General features: G+C 38.6%; 1 protein-coding gene across 2 annotated transcripts in view; it reads right to left on the reverse strand.

Annotated features, from left to right (window-relative positions):
* Nucleotides 1-1,184: 1,184 nt before the first annotated feature.
* LOC311174615 (contactin-associated protein-like 3) overlaps nucleotides 1,185-24,083 on the reverse strand; it is a gene marked incomplete at its 3' end in the record, with an annotated part of 162,038 nt that continues 139,139 nt past the window's right edge. For both annotated transcript variants that reach the window (XM_084239190.1, XM_084239189.1), the window contains exons 18-22: nucleotides 22,974-23,107; nucleotides 22,081-22,168; nucleotides 6,317-6,547; nucleotides 6,022-6,093; nucleotides 1,185-1,378 (exon numbers count right to left, since the gene is read on the reverse strand). In XM_084239190.1, the coding sequence (XP_084095316.1) occupies nucleotides 1,185-1,378; nucleotides 6,022-6,093; nucleotides 6,317-6,547; nucleotides 22,081-22,168; nucleotides 22,974-23,107 (719 nt within the window). The remainder of the gene's footprint in view (nucleotides 1,379-6,021; nucleotides 6,094-6,316; nucleotides 6,548-22,080; nucleotides 22,169-22,973; nucleotides 23,108-24,083) is intronic.

Genomic DNA, 24,083 nt, shown 5'->3' on the forward strand with positions numbered 1-24,083 from the left:
TAGTATGCAAATATGCCCCAATATAAAGTGAACTAGTTGATATGTTCTACTCTATTGGAAACTGATCCCAAAGTCCTAGAATCTTGACTCAAATTACAAACTAAATTCAGATTATATAACCTGCATCTTCCTAAGTGTAAGCATCCCTCATCCTTTCCCTCCCTCTCCCACTGATATTCCAGATAGTGACTAGAGGAAGTGATAATACAAGGACTATTTTGCCTAAATCAGTTAAAAATTTAAAAAGGGAAATGGAGAACTTCCATTGAAAATGTAACTTTTTCCCTAAGAAATAAAAAAAAGTCATAGTACTACAAATAAAAGTGAATCAATAACCCATATTTAAAGGGAAAAAAATTCATTCAGATGAAAGGATACAGAATGTATTTATAGTGCTAAGCATAAAATTCATATCTGGGGGCATGAGTTTAGTTAGAAAATGTGCAATTTTGTGAGTCATAGGCTATCATTATTATAATTTACAAAGACTAAAATGACAAATTACAAAGACAAAAGAGCAAATTACTATAGATTGGAATCCTTTACACATTTTGCTACCTATGAATTTTCTATTCCATAACTGAATACTAGAATTTCATAGCTGACATTCAATACTTAGTTCATGACTAAAATGTATCCAAATTGATTTAAAAGAAAAATAATTAAAAAAAAGAAAACCTTTTCTCCAGGTTTCTAATGCATTTTTGGTTATTGGGCTCTGGTACACAGGAAGAGGGAAACCCTGCTGAAGCCCTCTAGGAAGCACATTCTGGTTCACAAATGTCAGCCGGGAACTGATAAAGCACCACAGCCTAGACTTCATGTAACACAAAGCATTAGAGTCCAACTTCAACTTTGACTTTCATAATCTGTTGTGTTGTATTTTTAAGACTAGGGCTACAGCTCAAATTCTTGCTCTCATTTAAAACCAAGTCATTATGCAAAATATATTTCAATTTTAGAAGATCAGTGAGAAACTCTCAGTAGTGATTCATTAGCACACTGAAGACCGGGTTCTACAGACAAAGGAGCACTGGAGCACTGAGCAGAGACTCCCAGGACGGTGTCTGATGCTGGTCACAATGTGGCTGGTGATGTTCCACACCCATCACCCATCCTGGGGTCAAGGGAAGGCCCTGCTAGGCAAGCAAGTCTCCTCCTCTCAAGTACCCCACAGCAGTGGATCAGAAGAAATACTCCTTCTGGCTTTCATTGACTGCACTTTGCAGGTTAAGCTCACTTTTCAGAGAAGTCTCAGCATTATCTGCATTTTGGGGTACATTTGACTCATTTTTTTTGTATAACCATCTCTGCTGATAAATGCGTATTGCTATGGCAGCGAAGCAGAGCAAGATAAATATCACAACTGCTATAACACCTAGAAAGAAAAGAGAAGGGGAAAATACAGTCAACATCTGAACTGTAAATGTCAGCCTAACCAAAAATCTACCCTAGAATCATTTATATCATATATCAATGCCATATATGTCATCAGGGAATTTGAAACCAAGAGGTAGTATAACATTAAGTTAAGTTCTAAGTCAATATAACTTTTATATATGACAGTTTCATGCCTCCATCCTAAAGACATATCGTGATTGGATTTCACTTAAACCTTCACACTTAGATTTGCAAACGCAATGTTGTCCATATTTCATTTTAATGAGCAAGTAGGTGTTAATTATTTTAAAAGCATGGACTATGTAGCCTCATCATAGAGTAATTATGCTTAGAGTAAAATGCTTAGAGTAAAATGACCATAGAGTATGCATAGAGTAAAATGCTTATGCATAAGTATTTTAATGAAAATTTCATTAAATTTTGATGCAACATATCTGGAGCTACTGTTTGTATGTCTTCTACTTCTATGAGGCCAACAGAATGTTTTCTGCCCCGGGGGGCCCACGCCCTGGGGGTCCATACCCTGTGTTATTCTCTCCATTGTTTGTATGTGGGAGCTTGACTTGTTTCTAGTCAACATAATACAACAAAGAGGATGGACTATACCTGATTATGTGTACATGACTGTATTGATTATCTTACACAGAATTTTAGTGCCTGTCTTACTAGAGTCTCTCTTTTCCTGCTGACTGTGAGGTGGCAAAGAGTCATGGTGGAAAACTCATGACAGGAACTAGGCACTCAGGGCAGCCTCCCATGGCCAGCACAACAGGTGCACTCAGTTCTATAGCTACAAGACACCAAGCTGCCAACAACCACCCAAGTGAGGAAGCAGTCCCTTCCCCAGGGGAATGAGACCCCAGCTCTCACTGACACATTGTTTTCAGCAATGTAAGACTCAGGACAAAGGATCCAGTTGAAGGGTGTCCAAATTCCTGCCCTACAGAGACTGTGAGATGGCAAATGTGAGTTAGGTTAAGCTCTGTAAGAGGGTGATAACTTATCATGTAGCAATAGATAACTAATATACCATAATCTTAGAAATTTATAAAAATACTGACAATGTTCAATTACATGGAAAGTTGGTTATGCTAAATGTTTTTAAGAATTGAAAACATTAGTTATGCCAGTGATTCTCAATATTGATCACACAGCAGAGAATAACTCGAAATCTCTGAGTGGGAGGCTTAGATATCAGTATTGTTTTAGAAGCTCTCAGATTATTTTAACACACCATTATGTCAATGTACTAGTGTTGAAACTGTCAAACTAGACCATAAAAGTGTTATAGTGAACAGGGAATGTCTAATCTATACCAAAACAAAGAGGTACAAAAAGCATTTTCTAGTCAATATATTTTCATGGTGATTGGCATAGGTATTAATATCTCCAATTAGCAAAAGTTAGAAAACATGTTACCTCTTAGCAATGTGAATCGAAATATGTATTATAAAATGAGGGTCCCTCATTATTATCTGGGACAGACATAAACGAGTGTAATGGTGCTCAGCAAACTCAAAGCTCAGTTGGGTGCAAATGGTCACAGATTTTCCTTAGAACATGTCATCAGAAACCCAGATTTCTTCTTAGCTGAGCGGAGGTAACATATTCATTATTTTGTGAATATTCTTAAATATTTGTGGGTAGAATATTCATTATTTTCAACATATTTTACATCTAATTTAGGAATAAAAAAGTTTCCTTAATTATTTTTATGTTTAGTTTTCAGGTATTTAAAAGGAGTTTAAGTTACAAGGTGTGGGACCAGTAACTCAATAACATTGACAAGGTCACGATTATAAATTACCATCACCATTATACATCTCAAATTTTATGTATGTGACTGATGACTTTTAACTCTAGCTGGCTTGTTTTGTGAGGTGGTGGGGTCCTAAGTTGATATTTATCGCCACCCACTATCTATAAAGATTGAAGATAATGTAAATATTGCATCTGATGTCTTCCATGACTTCCTATAAGCAACTCCAGTGTAAATGTGTTTTTAAGAAGCATTCATGTTTGGGCCTCCCTGGTGGTGCAAGGGGTTAAGACTCAACCTATGAAGCTATCCGCAGCCACTGCAGCACGAATTCGATCCCCCACCAGGGAGCTACCCACAGGGCGCAGCAGACCTCTCCTGACTTTCCCGCTGCTCCCCTCAGCAGTGTATTCCAGTCAGTCAGCCTGTTCTATTCCCCACTTTGTCTCTGGTGAATTCTCTCACCCCCCACACCTCTGGCCTGTACCCTAGTTCTTGTATGAGTAAATAAATAAATCTTTAAAAAAATAAGCATTCATGTTTTCCTGTCTCCCCTATCATCTGCATATCTGTCTCTTCCTCTATCTATCCATCTGCCTATCTGTACTATAGACCCCTTGATAAGAAACCTTCTATGGTATCTAGTTTCCCATGTTAAATAGTTTAAGATAATCCCCCTTCCTTTTAGTGATCCATTAATTTGTCAGAGGCGAAAACAATGCAAAGTGTAGGGCATAGTGGAATCCAGCTATTTGGGATCAATCTTTAAACAGATCAAATATTTAACATGATGCAGTCTGATCAAACAGGCAAAGAGCTGAAAACTCTACAGTGAGTAGCTGACAAACCACATAGCAGTCTCCCAATGCACACAGGGAAGGCAGGTACAGGTGACCTGCAGGGACAGTAAACTGAGCTGTTAGGTACCTGGCACCCTCTGTGATCTCATCTTCCAACTCATCAATCAAAAGCCAAATAGGATTCCTTAATGGAGTAACACTGGTGCAATTTATTTTCTTTGCACACCTTCCAATGATATTTAGCTTAAAGCAGTAATTTTCTTTTTCTTCTAAAGAGTTATTTATTTATGCATACAAGAGCTGGGGTACAGGCCAGAGGTGAAGGGGGTGAGAGGATTCACCAGAGACAGAGTGGGGAACAGAATAGGCGGATCTACTGAAATACACTGCTGAGGGGAGCAGCGGGCAAGACAGGAGGGGTCTGCTGCACCATGTGGGTTGCTCCCTGGAAGGCCTGGGATCGAACTCGTGCTGCAGAGGCTGTGGATAGTTTCACAGTGCTGTGCTTAACCCCTTGTGCCACCAGGAAGGCCCATAAAGCAGTAAATTTTCAAAGATGGTATCTTTTGTTCTCTCATTAACTTGAATATTATCTTTGTTCTCTCTAATAAGAGGGAATCAGCTATAACATTTTGCAAACTTTTCGACTTGGATTCCTCTTTTGAAAATATTAATCACGCTGAAGTAGATTTAAGTTTGATTTTGCAATCAAACTGAAGTTTTCCAATTAACAATAAACTAGAATGATTTAGGATTAAGATTTAAATTATGACACAGAAGTGATCCTTTTAAATAACTTTTGTTTTTGGAGTCCCAAACTAGGGGTCATCTACTGCACTCATTGTAAAACTAAAAGTAGTTGAGAGAGGAAAGAAAGTGTTAACATCCTTACACAGATTTGGCCAGAACTTTAAAATGTGTGAAGTAAACTGATATCCAGAGGTAAGCAGGTGAAAACAAGAGATCCAGTCTGGACAGTGTGGAGCCCGGCTGGACAGTGAATACCCAGCCCCTTTACCTAGTTTGGGAGTAACGACTTCATTGGGAACTGCAAGGGAATGGACAACAATATATTTCCTACTTAGCAAGTAGGGTTTGCAACTGCCTCACATTTCAATAATCTAATAAAATGAACTAAGATGTTCTTCAAAAGATAAATAGGGAGAACTGAATATTTATTTTTTAAACCAGACTTGGATAAGTTGTATTTCAGAAACTATACTGATAGGTTGGAAGACATTTAAGATGCATTTATTTTCACATTAGATTTAAATGTGTGTGTGTATAGTTTAAGATATGATTAATAGAAGAAGCATAATTTTGATTATTATGTTTTAAGAAAATGACCATTGCCTAGTTAGGCGTTGTCAATATGCTTTATTTGTCATCTTATTTTTATTTTTTAATTTTTTTTGTATTTGTATTTGTTTGTTTGTTTATACATGCACTGGGTACAGTCAGAAGCGCGGGCGGGTGAGAGAATTCACCAGAGCGGGGAGCAGAGCAGGCAGACTGATGAAATACACTGCTGAGGGGAGCAGCGGGCGGCAGGAGAGGTCTGCGCTCCATGTGGGATCCTCCCCCGGTGGCTGGGGAGAAGCCGGGGATCGAACCGGCACTGCAGAGGCCGCGGGCAGCTTCGTGACCCAGCGCTCAACCGCTGCGCCACCGGGGAGGCCCTGTCATCTTATTTTTAAATGTTTTGAGGTAAAGGACTGAGAGGTTTATGGCTACTTTGAATTGAAGCATATATAAATATGTCAGTATTTCTGAGATTATATACCTGTGTATGTATATACATATATACACACACACTGAAATACAGATGACTGTTTTTAAATAATAATCTTATTATTCTAGACCAGTAACTATTCTTTAAAAATATTTCACTGCAACCAACAATTCATTGCACTCCCTGTCTCCAAAGGAGTTGAATTTGTTAAATTATCTCTGGCCTGTCATTGATCTCGCCAATCAGCGCAGATTCTCACAGCTATTGTTTGGAGTGTGCCAGCTAGTACAGCAAAGCAGGGAGGAGGTCCCTGGCGGCCCTGCCTTTACCTCCGATTACTGCGGAATCACTTCTGTTCGCATTAACTAAGGGCTGTCCCTCATCTGTCGGTCCAGAACGACCTACAGCAGAAAAAGGGAGAATAACAAAGAGAGTGGAGAGGAGGACATTTGAGAAATGCACAAACATTTGAAAGAGGTGCAAACAGTTGCAATGTTAAGAGTGAACATGCAATGAAGAACAGAGGACGGGGAGGTTAACCAACAGGCATTTGGAGCCACCAGGATGGAGTCAGGGCGGAAGACCGCGGGCAGCGAGGGTGATCTCAGGCTGAGGTGCACGCACCTGAGCCAGCCGCCAGCGGCCGGGTAGCCTCCCGCGCTGGGGCACCAGGCCCTGGTCCCTCGGCACAGCGGGAAGCTGAGGCCACGTGTCCGCGGACTGTGACCCGCCCTGGACTTTCCGGGCGCAGCGCCGCCTTCAGCGGAACAGCCGGTCCAAAGCGCACCGCCGACAGGCAGCCTGTGAAGCCACGCGCGCCCGCCAGCCGCGTGTCCGGGTCGGTGCTGGAGGACTCTGCGGGAACAGAGGAGGGCCACAAAGTCAGGGTGCAGGGACCAAGGGCAAGGACGCAGGCCTACCCAGCACCTTCATGGCAACCATGAAGTAAATGTCCCTTCCAATCCTTTGTCCTTTCTTCCTAGGGAAAGACAGCCAGAGCCAGCTACTGTGGGGTCTGGCAAATGACCTGCAGGTGCTAATTTGCAAGTAAGCAAACAAGCTTAGGTTCAGTCACGGGTGCAAATGAGTAAAATACGCTTGTGCTTCATTTTTCAAGTGAGCATTAAAGTATTTTTTTTTCAGCCCTTGAATTTTATTTTTTTTTTGTGGATAAATGATTTTATTTTTTTATTTTAAATTTTATTTTTATAGTCCCCATATAATTACAACCCCCTTATTTTGACCCCAATCCCTCCTTTCCCCGCCCCCACTCCCTCACAGAGTGTCTCTGGTTCATAGTTGTTTATTGATTTTGATATTTTTTTTCTTATAGTTATTCTTTTTCCTGGTCCCTTATTTAAGTTTTCTAGATTCCTGCTATGAGTGAGACCATCTGGTATTTTTCTTTTTCTTTCTGGCTTATTGCGCTGAGCATGATCCCTTCCAGCTCCATCCATGTTGCTGCAAATTGCACGTGTTTATCTTTTTTGAATGCTGGGTAATAGTCCACGGTGGAGCATTAAAGTATTTTTACCAGGATTCCTGGCCATTAGTCTAGGCAGTTACTGTGGAATGTAGGCTGGGTTTGGGGACAACTGCTGCTCAGGGGTCCCCTCTGCAGTTATCTCCTAATTTACACTGTAGTCTGTTCTCAGAAAGCCTTAGAGAGGCCATTTTCCTAACCCAACCAAAGTGCCCTGTGGGAAGTCCACAGTGCCCTTCCTTTCCTCTTCTTCACGAAGATGGTCTCTGTCCTCTGTCCCCTTGCCATAAAGGAAGACTTGCCTCCTCCATTCAGGCCCCTGCTCTCACCCCAAGCTGACACAGGTTGGTGATTGTGAGACCTAGAGGAACAGATATTGACACAGGGGAACAGAGCATTCATTCATTCCCAGGATTAGGTGACACCACACTTGCTCAATGAGCACAAAATTGAACAAGGTTAGTTGTAGATTTCATGGTTTAAATGTGTCAGTCAGAGGAAAGGAAACCACATCAGTGTGGGGACACTTGGCGTCACTGCTACAGGGTCCCTCCCACTTGGCCATGGGACTTGGGCTTGTTGACGCTCCTTTTTCTGAAAACCATAAAACAGCTACGAATAATCTACATATGACTTCCTCAGGCTGGATATTGTTCTAAGGAATTTATAGGGGTTATTATTTAATCCTCACAGTCATCATGAATTCTCTTATTCCAACCTAAAGGCAGACACATAAGATTTTAGTAAATTAAAATTGCTCAAGTAGGGGAATTTGGATTCATACATGTAGTAACCCTTTTCTCACTGGGCTGCTAATATCTTTTACATTAAGAAACAGGTAAATGGGAGTCATGATACTATTCTACTTTACTGAATTGAATTCAAGTCAACTTTGATGCATTCTGTCCTGATATTGTAGTTTAACTCGGGGAACAATCTTTTTTTTTTGGGGGGGGGACCCTCGCCACTGGCCGGGGATCGAACTGGTGCTGCAGAGGCTGTGGGCAGCCTCGCAACCCAGCGCTCAACCGCTGCGCCACCAGGGGAGGCCCATCAGGGAACAATCTTTAATTTGATTTGAATTTAATTTTTAACAATTTTTTTCTCCACCACCATCCTTTATACCCTTTTGACCCTTTCTCCCTTTTCCTTCCCTCTTAACCTCAGAAACCTCATTTTGTTTATTAGTGTCTACTGGGTTTTATAAGTATTTTGATTTGTTGAAACAGCTTCTAAGCATATGTCCAATTTGTCATCATTCACTGGTGACCCTATGTATAATTCCTCAAACTTCTTCCATTTTGCTGTAAATGACAACATTTCATCTTCATGGCTGAATAGCATCCCTTGTGTGCAAGTACTGTATCTTAACTCAGTTCTCTACCAGCGGCCACTTGGGTTGTTCCATGTATTACTTACTATAAATAGTACTACAATGGACATTGTGGAGCACATAAATTTTTGAGCTGGTGGAGGGCACGTCAGTTCCATTCATATGTAATAATATATATGTAATAATAGATAGTTTTGAACGGATATATTATCCAATGCATACATACTAGATGCTGAGAAAGATAAAGGGCTCTTGTGATGATATATAGAGAGCGAGGATTTAGAACAGGGTTTAATGACTTACCTTTTGCTACCAGGCTAATAAGCACTGGGAGTGGACTTTTGGTTTTTTTTTTTTTTTTTCACATTTTCCTTGATTCAGCTCCAGGCAGACTCTGCTTTGGCTAGGGAGTTGTACTCCACTGACATTTTTTTTTTTTTATAAATTTTATTGTTATATTCCCCATACAATTGCAGCCCCCCATTCTGACCCCAATCCCTCCCCTCCTGCCCCCGCCCCCCTAAAAGTGTCTCTGGTTCATAGTTTTTTGTTGATTTTGATTTTCACTTTCTTATAGTTACTCATTTTCCTGGTCCCTTATTTAAGTTTTCTAGATTCCTGCTATGAGTGAGACCATCCGGTATTTTTCTTTTTCTTTTTGGCTTATTTCGCTGAGCATGATCCCTTCCAGCGCCATCCATGTTGCAGCAAATTGCATGTGTTTATCTTTTTTGAATGCTGAGTAATATTCCATGGTATATATGTACCACATCTTCTTGATCCAGTCATCTATTTTTGGGCATTTGGGTTGTTTCCAAAGCTTAGCTATTGTAAACAGTGCTGCTATAAACATAGGGGTGCAGGTGTTCTTTGGAATTGATGTTTCTGTGTCCTTTGGGTAAATACCTAGGAGTGGAATTGCTGGGTCATATGGAAGCTCTATGTTTAGTAGGTCCAGAAATCTCCACACAGCTTTCCACAGTGGTTGGACCAGTTTGCACTCCCACCAACAGTGCAGAAGAGTTCCTTTTTCTCCACACCCTCGCCAACATTTGTTGTTGCTAGTTTTTTTAATATGTGCCATTCTCACTGGTGTAAGATGGTATCTCATGGTAGTTTTGATTTGCATTTCCCTGATGACAAGTGATGTTGAACATTTTTTCATATGCCTGTTGGCCATTTGCATTTCCTCTTCAGAGAAGTTTCTTTTAAGCTCTTCTGCCCATTTTTTGACTGGATTATTTTCTTTGTTGTTGTTGAGTCTCATCAGCTCTTTGCAGATTTTTGTGATCAGTCCTTTATCATTAGTGTTGGGTGCAAAAATGTTCACTGGGAGTGGACTTTTGAATGGAAGCATATGAGATCAGAAGCCAAGGAGCTTAACCACACTGCCAGGCAGCCTAATTGGGTACATTAGTAACAGGATCACTGTCTGTCTCTCTCCTATGACCATGGAAAGTTCCTGATGGGCAGTGTATTTCATTCTTGTCTTAATTTCTATTGCATAGGATGCATACAATATATGTTATAATAAGAATACAACTGGTCCTATTGCCACCCTTCTGGGGTAAGTTTGACTGTTGAAACCATTTTTAAATTGTGTTGCTCTTAAGTTGTGGTCTGAGAAGTACACAACACTCACTTTGTCATTAAAGGTTACTTGTAATAGCTCAAGCTCAAAATTCACTTGCATAGTTGACTGCCAAATCACACCAGTAAGGTACACTGAATGTCAAGGTTACTAAACATGTCCTCATTTTCACTAAACAACATACTATGAAGCTTCTACTTGGAGAGTGGCAGAATATGCGACCCCAAAATATGCCTCTTTGGCATGAAGATTATTTTGAACTAAAGGTACTTGAAAAACAACAGATACAAGAAAGCACTCATTTCCCTTTTACTTCCTTAGAGAAGAGAGAAAACTCCCTTGTAAAAGCTATACCAGGGAAAATAATATTACCATAGATGGGGAATCAAACCTGAGAAAATCTGTCTATGTGAATCTTATTATAATAAACTCTTATGTTTCTTTAGTCTCTCCATACTTTTTAGTTACTTTTCAAGTTACCAATCATTTTCAAACTACCATATAAGCACTTTGGCCTATCTGTTTTTTGCCTCTTCATTTTCTTATGGGACCTCTAATATATATTAAAATGTGTATTCTTTTCTACTAATCTGTCCAAAGCCAATTTAACAACAGACCTAAGAAGGAGGGGTAGAGTTTTGTCTCCCTTACAAACTCATGGAGTGAATTTCTTGAATGTTATTATATTGAATATTATTATAGCTCTCACCTTTCTTCTTCCTATTAAAAGTCATATTAATATATTATTTACATCTTACTATTATTAAAAGGCAAATATTTTGTATACTTATTCCTTCTGACTTGGGAATAAGCCCTATCTTTGAGAAAACTATTCTAACTTTGAGACTTCTGGTAAATGCATTGAGAGCTACTTAGGCTTACAAAACTGTTCAGTGATCTTAGTATTGCAAAAGTAAATGCTAGCAAGGAAAAATAAACTTCTAAAAAGCAACTGAAACAAGGGACATGGTGTTTATATAATGTTATTATTATATGTTCTTACAATCTTAACAAATATCCTACTGTAACATAATATACCTATTATGGTGAGGTAATTATGAGTCTTCAAAGAACTTTTTGCACATTGAATTTCAAGTAGATTCTTAAGTATATGGAAGTGAAATGACCTTAGGACAACTCATTAAATGATTATAATAAATTAGAAAAGTTATTTAATGATCACTTTATTCCGCATTTAAACAACACATATTTCTTAAAGAAAGATATTTTTTCATGTGTATACTTGAGAGAATGTTAAGAAGAAATAAAATGGGAAAATACACTTGTAAGGCTGAAGTACTAAAAAACACACAGATCATGTAAAATCTTAGCTGTTGAGCAAAAAGAGAGCCAGCAAAACTTGCTTTTCTGGTTAAAGCCTGTCATGAGTGCTACAAGCTAAGGTAACAGAAAAAAATCTCAGACAGACATTTATTGTAAGCAATTATACTAATTCTGTGGAAGTATTTTTTTTAATATAATCAAGCTTCATTTCTGTATATACTGCTATTCCTGAAGAAAGAAGCATTGGTTGGGCCTCCCCGGTGGCGCAGCGGTTGAGCGCTGGGTTGCGAAACTGCGCGCGGCCTCTGCGGCGCCAGTTCGATCCCCGCCTGCTCCCCGGCCACCAGAGGAGGGTCCCACATGGCGCGCAGACCTCTCCTGCCGCCCGCTGCTCCCCTCAGCAGTGTACTTCGGTCCTTCTGCCTGCTCTGCTCCCCGCTCTGGCTCTGGTGAATTCTCTCACCCTCCCTTCCGCACTTCTGACTGTACCCAGTGCATGTATAAACAAAACAAACAAACAAACCAGCAAACAAATAAAATAAAGCATGCCTCTATAAAAAAAAAAAAAAAAAGAAGCATTGGTCGTATATTGTATTGTATTATACTTTTCTGAACTTCAAGAATCTGTATCTATATTTATACATATATCTGGATTAGTGGGCATGAATGTGTGTGTAGGATTCATTCACATCATTCCAAGCAGCCTGTCATGTATCCTGTAGCTGTGAATGTGACCAGGAGCATGTTCATGTGTGGTGGTAATTGCACATTGAAAGGTTTGGTGCTCACAGTTCTCGGTCCCTTTCATATTTTCCATTCTGAGGTCAGGGTGTTATTTATTTTTTGATAGGAACAATTCTTTAGTACTTTCTCCAGTTGGGATGTATGGTTAATATTTCATCTCAATTCTTCCCCTTTATCCAAAATATCTTTTAAACCTTGTCAGATAAATTATTTATCAGATGCTTAAGTTGTATCCCATTTTTCTTAGCAATGATATTATGCCATCATTTTTTAGCCCAACTTTATGGACAGCAGTGGGATGTTGATGCCAGAAGCATTTTTTTTTTTCATTGTAGTAACTCTGTCTAGAAAGTTTGGACAATTTGTCTTTTGACTTTTTAATTCAGAAATTTTACCAGAATTTTCCAATACATTTCTCATCAATTGTTTAGCACAGGAAAAAACATAGGATATGTTTTAAAAAATATATAATCACCATCTTACTTTTAATTATCTCTCTGGATCTCCAATTATTCATTCTCTCAAGTATACACAAGAAAAAAAAAAGCCTTTTTAAAGAAATACATATCAACTAAATGCAAAATAAAGTGATAATTAAATAACTCTTCTAATTTATTATGATCATTTAATTGAGTTGCCCCAAGGTCATTTTACTTCAGTATACTTAGATCTAGTTTTCCTAGTTCTAACTTCCAAATAAATTTTTCCTCTGAATTTCTTTCTCATTTACTCTGTGGTCTGAGACATTTTTATCTTTACGATATTCCAGGCCACTATTTAAGAATAATTAGTGATGATTTCTCCTTCAGATTACCCAGTGAAATTTTGAAAAAACATGTTTATTTTAATTCCTCTGTGTATGTATATCTGTCTGCCTTTATTCAAATCTCCTTGAGTAACAAGTTTCATCCTGGTTGTTTCATTTCCTTCAATAGCTCTATTTCAATGTGGGAAATTTTATTTGTTGGTGTTTCTTTCCTCTCCCTCACCCCCACACTTGCTTATATTTTCCTTTTGGTGTGACATTATTATTTACTTATTTATTCAGTGGTCTGCATATTAGAACTCCATAGTTGGGGATCTTATGATATAGTGTCCTGGAATGTGGACAATGTAGCTCCTCTGTCCCTATAGTCAGCAGGGGTCCTGCATCAGACCCTGTGACCCCAAACATTCTGGGAAGAGATTTCTGACCTTCACGCTCTCTGGGGTAGAAGATATAGAGCCCATGAACCAGCCTCTCCTCAGCTCCAGGATGGGCAGTAAGAATGGAAACAGTTATGCTTAGCAAGGTTGACCTTCTCCTTGGAGGTCCCAAGTTCTATACAAACCCAGCTTTCTCTGGGATCCACAGACTACACTCCCACCTGGGACTCTGCAAGGCTCTCCTCAAACCCAGAAGGGAATTCCCACCCTAGCTCTCTCATTCCTACCTTCCTACCTGCTAATCCCATAGCTCCTTGGTTCAAGGGTACAAGCAGGATGAATTGGGAGTGGAGGTAAGAACTGTAGTCTAAGCTGTCACTTCCCAGAAAGAGGGCCACCTTTAAACATAGAATTAATAGAATTATACTTAAAATATCTATCATCCTTATTATCTGGTTTATGACATTTATCAAATTTCCTTTCTTTTGACTGAAAATTGTTCTTCCCTTTAAAATGTACAGAAAATAAATTAAAGGTGGTAAAACCTTAGGAGAATGCTTAGAACATTATTAGAAATTTATACAGTAGAAAGAAAATACTGGATTGGTCCTTGCTTAGGAAAACATATTACCAGAAGGGAAAATCAAGTGCAGTTGAGTCCCAGGTAAGATGGGGTTGAAAGTATGTGAGCATGAACATGAAATAAAATAATATTTGGGAATGAATGGACAGGGACTGAAGATTCATTTCTATTGCAATTTTGAGTAGAGCCCTAAATTTATTAAAATAAACATGGATTTTTTTTTTCTCTTAAAGAATGCCTGTGGGAGATCTTGAGAGCACAATCATTTTTCCAAAGTTTAAGGAGATAAACATTCTCAGCTGTCTCAGGTATTGTGTGGTGGTGTCCTTAAAATATATCACCAAGTTTGTACGTTCCAATATGTTAGATAATTTCTGCTTTTGGGAATGTGGGATCAGTCTCCCTAAAAGGATTAATAGGTTTTTCCCAATATGCCCAGAGTAGACTTCTTCTAGTAAGTGTCATCTTGATATGGAAAGCTGAAGGTCAGTCCAGACCCTATGAGCCTGGCAAGTCCATTACTATGACTTAAAGAATCTAGTGAAGATGCTGGAGACTAAGAGAAGCTTGTTCTGTCTCAGTTGGTTGCCCTTTTTGAATCAGAGAAGCAACCATGGCTCACCCTTTTTACGACCAAGAATCTACATCTGGTGTTATCCAAATGTAGCTTTATCAGTGAATATGTCCTCCTTATCTGAAAAACTAAACTTTTACACAGAAGAATGAGGCCATTTCTCTCCTCATGTCAAGTTTCCCCCTCTTTTTCTGTCTCTGACACTTCAAGTCTTTAAATACAGAATAAATATTCCACCTGCTTGATTTTTCTTTAGACTCTACAGACATGTAAATTTTCTATACATGTGCTATTAAATTTTGGCCTTTTGTCTACCCAATCTGTCTGATGTTAATTTGTTCATTTGTGCAGCATCAGAAGAATGCTGTGCAGTGGTGGGATTTCTCCCCTGTATTCCAAGTAGGAATAAATATTTTGACAAAAGTTCTAGAATGTAAAGGAGGTACCAAAGAACTAAAACACATGTAAAGAGCTCTCTGCTAATTATAATGAAAAGTACTTCTGAGAGGCATAGGCAATAAACCCAGAAGAGTGAAAAACAGGACTGCCAACATTCCCTGATGCTCTCATCAACCAGTGACTGTTGGAAATTTGGGAAACAATGAAGAGCATAATGAAGTATGGACAAACTGAAGGGAATATTTTGACTGTTGAAAATAGCAATAACAATTTTTTATTAAAAGTAATTTGTAAAAGTAAAATACCTGACACCAATGGTAAAAGGGTGGGAGAGGAAAGAAAGTGTAAATAAAATGCATTAAGGCTTTTACATATTTGGGGAAGTATGATTTCAAAGCAGTAAATAATAAGTCAAGGATGCATAATTTAATCTTAAAGGTAATTTAGGGCCTCCCCAGTGGCATAGGGGTTAAGTCTCCACTATCACTGCTAAGGCCTAAATTCAATCCCCAGCCAGGGAGCTGACCCACAAAGCACAACAAACCTCTCCTGTCTCCCCTGCTGCCCTCCTCAGCAGTGTATTTCAGCAGCTCCACCTGTTCTGCTCCCCACTCTGTCTCTGATGAATCCTTTTAGCCCACACACCTCTGGCCTACATCTCAGTTTTTCTGTGCATAAATAAATCAATCTTTAAAAAAAAAGAATTAGGGCCTCCCTGGTGGTGCAAGGGGTTAAGCACTGCACTATGAAGCAATCTGCAACCTCTGCAGCACATGTTCAATCCCCGACCAGCCAGGAAGCAACCCACATGTTGCAGCAGACCTCTCCTGACTCCCCTGCTGCTCCCTTCTGCAGTCTACTTTGGTCAATCTGCCTGTTCTGTTCCCCACTCTGTCTCTGGTGAATCCTCTTAACCCCCGCCTCTCTGGTCTGTACTCCAGCTCTTATATGCATAAATAAATAAATATTAAAAAAAGAATTATTGAAATATACTGCAAGGAGGTACAGCTATAAAGCATATATATGGGGGTTAACAGGCCCAAAGTGCAAACAATCCAACTGCCCATCAACATAATAAGAAAACATCATGGTGTAGTGATGAGATGAAAGACTCCACAACAAAGTAAATGAGCTACTGTTACATGCCCCAGCATGGATGAACGCTCAATATATTTTGATATATGAAAGCAGCTAGGCTGAATATACTATCTACTTTCCAGGTATTTGGGAGTTGCCAGAACAAAGTGAAATCCTTTATTCTAAACAAAGGACATAATTAGAAAAAAACTACCTTAGAAAAACAGATTTTGCCATTCTGTTTTTCCAACATTCAGGTTTGGAAGGACCTGATTTTCAGAATCAGAAAGAAGCAAATTATTTTCCTTCCTGGCCTTCACAAATTATTTACCCCTCCTTCCCAACACAGCAAACTATCTTGACACTTGCAACTAGTACCTGGGAGGAAACTAGAGGTGATTTCAAACTCCAGGACCATTTAATAAATACTGTCAGATGATATTTAGTGAAAAAGTGAACTTAGTAATAATGACTCTCCCTGAAATAACATGTGAAAAAACTGTCATGAAATGCAATATTTCTCCATGTAATACCAACAGAACTCCACATATTTGCTCCTCTTAGCTAGTTAGCTCTTTTCAAAATCTTGAATAGATTTGGATCACCTCCTCTTGGGTCACCTTACTCTCTCAGTGGCCCAGAATCCTAGGTCCTTCAAATTCTCTCCTCTCTCTTCTATCAAATCATGTTTTCAAATAAATTCATTCACATTTTAGGATAAATTTAGAGCCCAATTATGGCTCTTTGTACCAACTCTTCCAGGTGCCTGTACAGAAACATTGTGGTGAAAAGAAATAAATCAGTAATGTGCTCTTGTATTTTTTTTCTTATTGTTGAGATAGCATAACATAAATTCTACCATTTTATTATTTTTTAAAGATTTATTTAGTTTTATACAAGAGCTGGGGTTTGTACCCAGCTGGGGTCTGCACCAAAGGTGCTGGAGGATAAGAAGATTCACCAGAGACAGCGGGGAGCAGAACAGGCAGACAACTGAAATACATTACTGAGGGGAGCAACAGATGAGACAGGAGAAGTCTGCCATGCCATGTGGGATTCTCCCTGTCTGGCTGGGAATTGAACCCGTGCTGCAGAGGCTGTGGACAGCTTCACAGCACTGTGCTCAACCCGCTGCACCACCGGGAACGCCCAATTCTACCATTTTAAAGCATACAGATCAGTGCATTTAGAGTATATACACCAAGTTGAAAAAAATATTGTCAACTTCTAACTGCAGAATCTTTTATCACGCCAAAAGAAACCTTGTGCACAAAGAAACTGTCTTTCTACTTTGAAATTTTCCTTCTAAATGAGATATATTCTTAGGGAGAGCACAGCAAAGACTGTCTATGTCACATTAGTGGTGACTCCCATGCCTGCCGCCTTCTGCCTCTGGCAAACCTAGTCTTTCTTTCTATGGATTTGCCTACTCTGGATATTTCATATGAAATAAATAATACAATATGTGGTCTTTTGTGTTTACCTTTTTTTAATTTAGCAAGTTTCAAAGTTCAACCATGTTGTAGCATTTATCAGAGCTACATTACTTTTTAATAGTACTTATATTTCATTATATATCACTTGTTTTTCTATTCCTTAGTTAATAGACACTGGCATTGTTTGCACTTTTTGGTTATTATGAATAATAATGCTAATGAAGATTTGTGTACTTTTTTCATGTATGGACATATATCTTCAGTTCTCTAGGAGTGGAATTGCTGGGTCATTGGAATTGCTGGGTAACTGTATGTTTACCTTTTTAATTCCTTGCCAAACTGTTTTTCCACAATATCTGAAGCATTTTGTATTTCCGCCAGCAATGAATGAGTCCTGGACAATACTTCTTACTTCTTTTTTATCATAACCATCCTTGTGGGTGTGAGATGGTATCTTGTGATTTTGATTTGCATTTTCTTAGTGACTGACGACTTATAGCATCTTCTCATGTTGGTAATTTGTATATCTTCTTTGAAAAAATGTCTAATCCTAGCCTTTAACCATTTTAAAAGTGGTTTGTCTTTTTATTGTTTAGTTGTTGGAATTTTTTAAAACCATATGTTTCAAATAACAGACACATGTATTGCAAATATTTTCACCATTTTGTGGGTTGACTTTTCATTTTCTGGTATCTTTTGAATTCATGCTTTAAAATTTTGGTGAGGGCCAATTTATCTATTTTCTTTTTTATTATTTGTGCTTTTGCAAATGCATTCTGTATTCAAAACTTTTGAAAAACCTTATTAAGAAATATAAGTATAAAGCAAGGTACAATGAGTGAAAACAGCTAACAAGAAGTTAGTGCTAGATAACTTGCCATTATTTGCGACAACTCTTTTTGGAAAATAAATAGCTTTTGAGCCTACCTGTTTTTTTGTTTTTTGTTTTTACTATAGGTTAGTAAAAGGAACCTCAGCTTATACTCTTCAAGTCTGAACACAGAACTGCAGTCTTCTTGAATTTACTAATTTGAAAGTAGCAGGAGAATTAGAACAGAAGCCATCCTAAAATAAAGTCATCCAAAAAATGAAAAGTTTTATTGGCCTTTGATCAAGATGAATACCTCTAGGTACAGATGTAATGAATATTTATAATTTTATTAGACTGAATTGCTTCAGGCTATAAACTTCAGTGCTCAATTTTAGCTTTAATTTTTATAGCCTAGAGAGAGATGCTTTTGAATATTTCATTCTTAAATAAAAATATTAACATCTTCAATTCCATGCTGTTGTCTTTATACTTTAACTTGTATGAAAATATTTATATATTTATTATTCCAATTTTTATCAAAATGATCTCCATATGGTGTAGTTTACTTATTAAATCAATTTCCATTATCTTTTGCATATTTCTTTACAGATAATAAATTTGCAGTTAAATTGACTTTATATATATTACTTGTCAATTTCACAGTTACAGATGGCAGCGTTCTGTCTTGTGTCACAGACATGTCCCGACATGCCTTATTCCTCCTATAGCACACCAGTCATTGAAGGCAGGAAGTCCTGCATGGGTTTGTGTTGTGTTGTTTATTAACTGTTCATATCTGCTGTATGTTTTGTTTGCATCTGTCCTCATGGCTGGGAAGAGTGTGCAAGGACAACTGTTTTAGCAAGGGGAAGGGATCAGCTGGCAGAGGGCAGACAGGACCATCGCTCCACTCACACGCAGACTGCACCTACCCTACACAAGCACAGCCCAGAGAGTCTGATCCAAACTTGATATGATCAATTACTCACCATGCGCAAAGCCAGGACAGTAACTATGACAGAGGGGCACAGAGTAGCGCTGGTTATCTAATAAAAAAGGGAACAAATTCTCCTCCATAAAGATGCTTAAAAACAATTATAATATTATAGTTCAGCTGACAGAGTTGGGATTCCATCCCACTCTCCCCTAAACCTCAAGGTAATCTTTGAACTTTTAGGAATATTGTAACCATCTATACATAAAAGTAAACTGTTCTCATGATTGAAAGCTGGAAAGCAATTTCTTTCAATTGTTTTTCCAGTTTTTTGTGGTCCCCTCTCCTATGCCACTGTTTTAAATAGGACCCAAAAAAAAAAAGTGTTACTATCATGAAAATAAGAATGTGTAGCAATGCATAGAAAACTCATCCAAAGTCATGCATTAGAGACTGGGATGCTCACCTCTACAATGGGCTATAAACATCTCCCTACACTCAACTGGCAACATTTGTTCTCATTTTAATTTCTGTGTTAACTGCTTCATCACTGTGCAGGGAATCACTAGAGCAGTGACCTCATAAGGGGACTTACAGAGCAGGTAGCCTTTTGGTCAATAAATCATCACTACCAGATTCTTTACCACTTAAGGCAAGATTGTAATGCAGAACCACCACTGTAACCTGGAGCTCTTATTCACTGTGCTATGTTAAAACCACATCCTAAATGGTTATAAATATTCTAAATATCCTAAAACAAAAAATTCTAACACCCTTCTTACTTGACTTATGGCCATTTTAGAACTTTCATTTAGGCTGCATCATCTGAATTTGTTTTTATATTCACAAGAGCACCCTTGGGGAGCACTAAAATTTGTAACATTTCCTCTGTCTAAAAAATAGACAGAGGTGGCGCAAGGGGTTAAGACGCAAACTATGAAGATATCCACAGCCACCCAGCATGAGTTTGATCCCCAACCAGGGAGATACCCACATGGTGCAGCAGACCTCTCCTGACTCACCCGCTGCTCCCCTCAGCAATGTATTTCAGTCAGTCTGCCTGTTCTGCTCCACACTCTGTCTCTGGTGAATCCTCTCACCCCCCACATCTCTGGCCTGTACCCCAGTTCTTGTATGTATAAATAAATAAATCTTTAAAAAATAAAATAAAATAAGAAGTCATGATTTTATTGCCCATGTTTTGTTTGAAAGACATTATAGTTTCGATGGAGGACAAGAATAGAAAAAAAAAAAAAAACTGAAAAGGAGGTGTGCCACAAGACCAGAAACCTGGTTCACAAGGAGGTGGGGGGTAGAAGAGATTAGTATAGCCATTGATACAGCTATGGAAACCAAGATCTTTAGGAATAGACAACACAGTTGCAGAAACTAGTATCCTTAGGCGCAGATGCCTAGATTACAAAGCATAACATCTAAGCAGGTATCTGAGGGTGCATCCAAAGGTAAAGATATGGAGATTGAGCCCATTGTGGAATCTCCTGTCCCTTTCAGATTCTGCATAGTTATCCAAACTTAGTATCCAACTGACAGCTCACAAGGAGTGACCCCTCCCAAACAGAAAAAGACTATATCAGTGCAGTCTCTGCACAGGCTCAGGGCAGCAGTCCCACTGCTCACCTGTGCCTATGCAGCAGGTGTCTCTTTTTACCAACTCTCTCCTCTGCAGGGCAGCAGCCTCCTGCCTGCCCATGACCTGTCCCATGCCTGGACTTCTCTTCACTGACCTCCCTTGGTGGAGGCAGCTCTTCTCAAGGCCGCCCGCCTGCACCTATGCAGGCCTCTCTCAGCAAACCTGTCCCTTTCAGGGCAGCTCTTACTGTCCTCTTGTGTCTATACAAGTGTCCTTTATTCTTCTGTCCTTTTCCTAATAAACCTGTCCTTTAAATATAACTAATGTCTCTATCTCATAGAAAAACTGGCCTAGGAAACTTGCCACGTTTCACTGAAATGGGAGCTCTGGTGAAACTTTTCCCAGAGTGAACCCAAAGACCCCACACTCCAAACCCACTAACTCCAAAATCCATAACAGTTTCAACAGTTACCCTGTGTCTCAACATACTTTGGACATTCATCCACATGACTTCTCTAACATTCTCAGGTTTCTGATGTCACATTAGGCATAATAGAAGAAATAAATAAAATAAGCAATGTATAAATGGATGAAAAGGTAATAAACATTCTATCTATTATTTAGGACAAAACAGAGCCAGCTCAGCATCAAGCTTGGGGGCAGACATAATAGCTGTAGCACAAGAGGGAAGTCCCCAATAACTTTTAAATGACAATAAAATGTACAATTTATGTACAATAAAAAAGAAAAGAAAGGTTTTTCAAAGTTAATTTTTATTTCAATTTAATTTTTGGTGATGAGGGGAAAAATGAAGGCATAAAGAATTTGATACCTAAATAGATTATGTTTTTACTTTGGTGCTTTTATGGAGAGTGAATGGCAGCTGTCAATATTATCTGTGGGATGTTTGTGTCCAGATTTTTCGAGAGCAATTGGGGGACAATAAACAATTTCCACTTTATCCCACAGGCAAAACTCAACCCCAGCACAAAGCATATTCATTTGCTTAAAGAAAACATTTTCTTCTTCTCTTGAATGTGAATCTAATTTTAATCATTAAATGATTTCTATGTCTGTACTTGTTTAGTATGTAATTTGTGAACGTGATAGTTTTGATTTTCATCTTTACTGAATTGTTAGGAAAAATATCAACTTTCATTATGCTTGATTGCCCAGTGAGATGGTAAGTGTGGAGAGTTTTTCAAGAACCACCCTTCTCATCCGGAAAGCGCACTTACTCATGATTACATAAGCCCTCAGACAAGAATGCAGCTTCTACCTTATCACTCACTGTGGATTCCTGAGTATGATAAAGAGCTTCTTATAGCAAGACAAATTCTTCCTGTGCTTGCAGCTGACACCTCTGATCCCTGTCACAGGGTGGAAACACTCTTCCACTTACCTAAAATTGTCCCCAAAGTAAGGGTTTTGACAGCATTGAATTCCATCCCTGATGACAAGATGATTTGTGTCCTTGCATTCTGGTTAACCTATAGATGTTCAAAATGGCAACATTCAAATGGTGAGCAATTTTCATCCAGAAGAGAGTGAGATTCAAAGGGAGACCAAGAAAAATGATGAAAATAAGCCATATTTTAGTGCTATCAGAAAGGCTAAAGGAGAAAACTTTAATAAACAATTTTTACAATGCCTCAAATTCCACTCCAACCAGTTATATATCCCCTTCCCTCTCTTTTGCTTCATGGTTTAAGTGTCTAATTGGTATAATCCACAAAGAATGCAATATGCCATCTTAAATCTCAAAGTTTTTACTTTTTCAAAAGGAAATCTACAACATGGTCAGAAATACTATTTATATAGATCTGATATGATATGTAAAATGTCAATGAATAGTAATTTTAAATTTTTATAGCAATTTTATAGTAATTTTAGCAAATTTATAGTAATTTTAGTATTTTTATTTTTTAAAATGTATCCCCTGTTTGAGCTTGCCTTTTCTCTTGTGCTTAAATTTTGGAGCACTTGTTCTTTTGTAGTCCAGTGGGAATGGATTTCCACTGGATCATGATCACTAGTCACTAAGATAAACTGGGCAACATTTCCCAAGAAAAGTAAGACCTAGAAGGACACCTTCACATTTTAAATGACCAAGTATTAATTATAACTTTGATAGTCTCTTGTGAAACAAACACCATGACTACATTTTGTTTCCTAACAAGATAGTGCTGAATGCTAATCTTTCATTAAGATTTACTATCAAATTCTTGCTTTGGGCCACACATTTTGTGAGTCACAATTTCAATGATGTTGCTGTTGTTGAATTGAGTACCTTACCTCCACATAGACCATTGCTGCTTCTCTGCTGATCTTCACCTGGTGAAGCTGCCCATCAGCCATGTTTTTAAAACCAAGGTTAAAAACATCAGGTTCTTGGTGTCTGTCCAGCTTATACCTGATCTGTAAACTTCCTATGAACAAAGAAAATGGCATTTTAACTAAAGTACAATTTTGTAAAAATTGTCATTATAGGTTCCACAGCACATTTTATTTTCATATATTGTCATTTAATACAAATGAATCTATTGAGCATTTTCTCATGTGCACCAGTAGTCACTTTTCCTGGAGTTGCCCTCACTTATGTGCTAGTCCAGGGCCACATTCAGAGTTTAACTGTACTATTTTATTTTTTTTTTAACTTTTTTTTTTTAATAGAGGCATGTTTTTATTTATTTATTTATTTATTTTGTTTGTTTGTTTTGTTTATACATGCACTGGGTACAGTCAGAAGCGCGGGAGGGTGAGAGGATTCACCAGAGCCAGAGCGGGGAACAGAACAGGCAGAAGGACCGAAGTACACTGCTGAGGGGAGCAGCGGACGGCAGGAGAGGTCTGCGCGCCATGTGGGACCCTCCTCTGGTGGCCGGGGAGCAGCCGGGCATCGAACCGGCACCGCAGAGGCCGCGGGCAGCTTCGCAACCCAGCGCTCAACCGCTGCGCCACCGGGGAGGCCCTAACTGTACTATTTTAAAAGTTAAGACCAAGTGGTCTCTTTTCAAGTTGTATTCTCTCTAAAGAAAAAAGTTTAAGTTAAGCATATGAAAACTTAGAGCTAGGCTCTACAATAATTTATGCTATTAAATAGTTAAAGTTCCAGCAGTATTACATTAACATTCAGTTCCCACAAGCACAACTTCTTATAATGTGTCTTATTTAATGCATTTTAAATGATTCTGACATTTACATAATTAATTTTGTGTACTGCTTTAGATTTTTCTAATGTTTCTACCATAATCAAGAAATAAGGTGTCCTGATCCACACACTACCCTTCTTCACAGGTGCACCACCATCTCTTAACCTTCCCACCCACAGATCCTATTGGTCAGAAACTGTGGGAAGCTTTTCTAGAAGTTTGGTTTCTCCCCTCCTCTCCAAGGTTAAAGCTG

This window comes from Talpa europaea (genome assembly GCF_964194135.1).
Source record: "Talpa europaea genome assembly, chromosome: 7".
NCBI classification, from domain to species: Eukaryota; Metazoa; Chordata; class Mammalia; order Eulipotyphla; family Talpidae; genus Talpa; species Talpa europaea.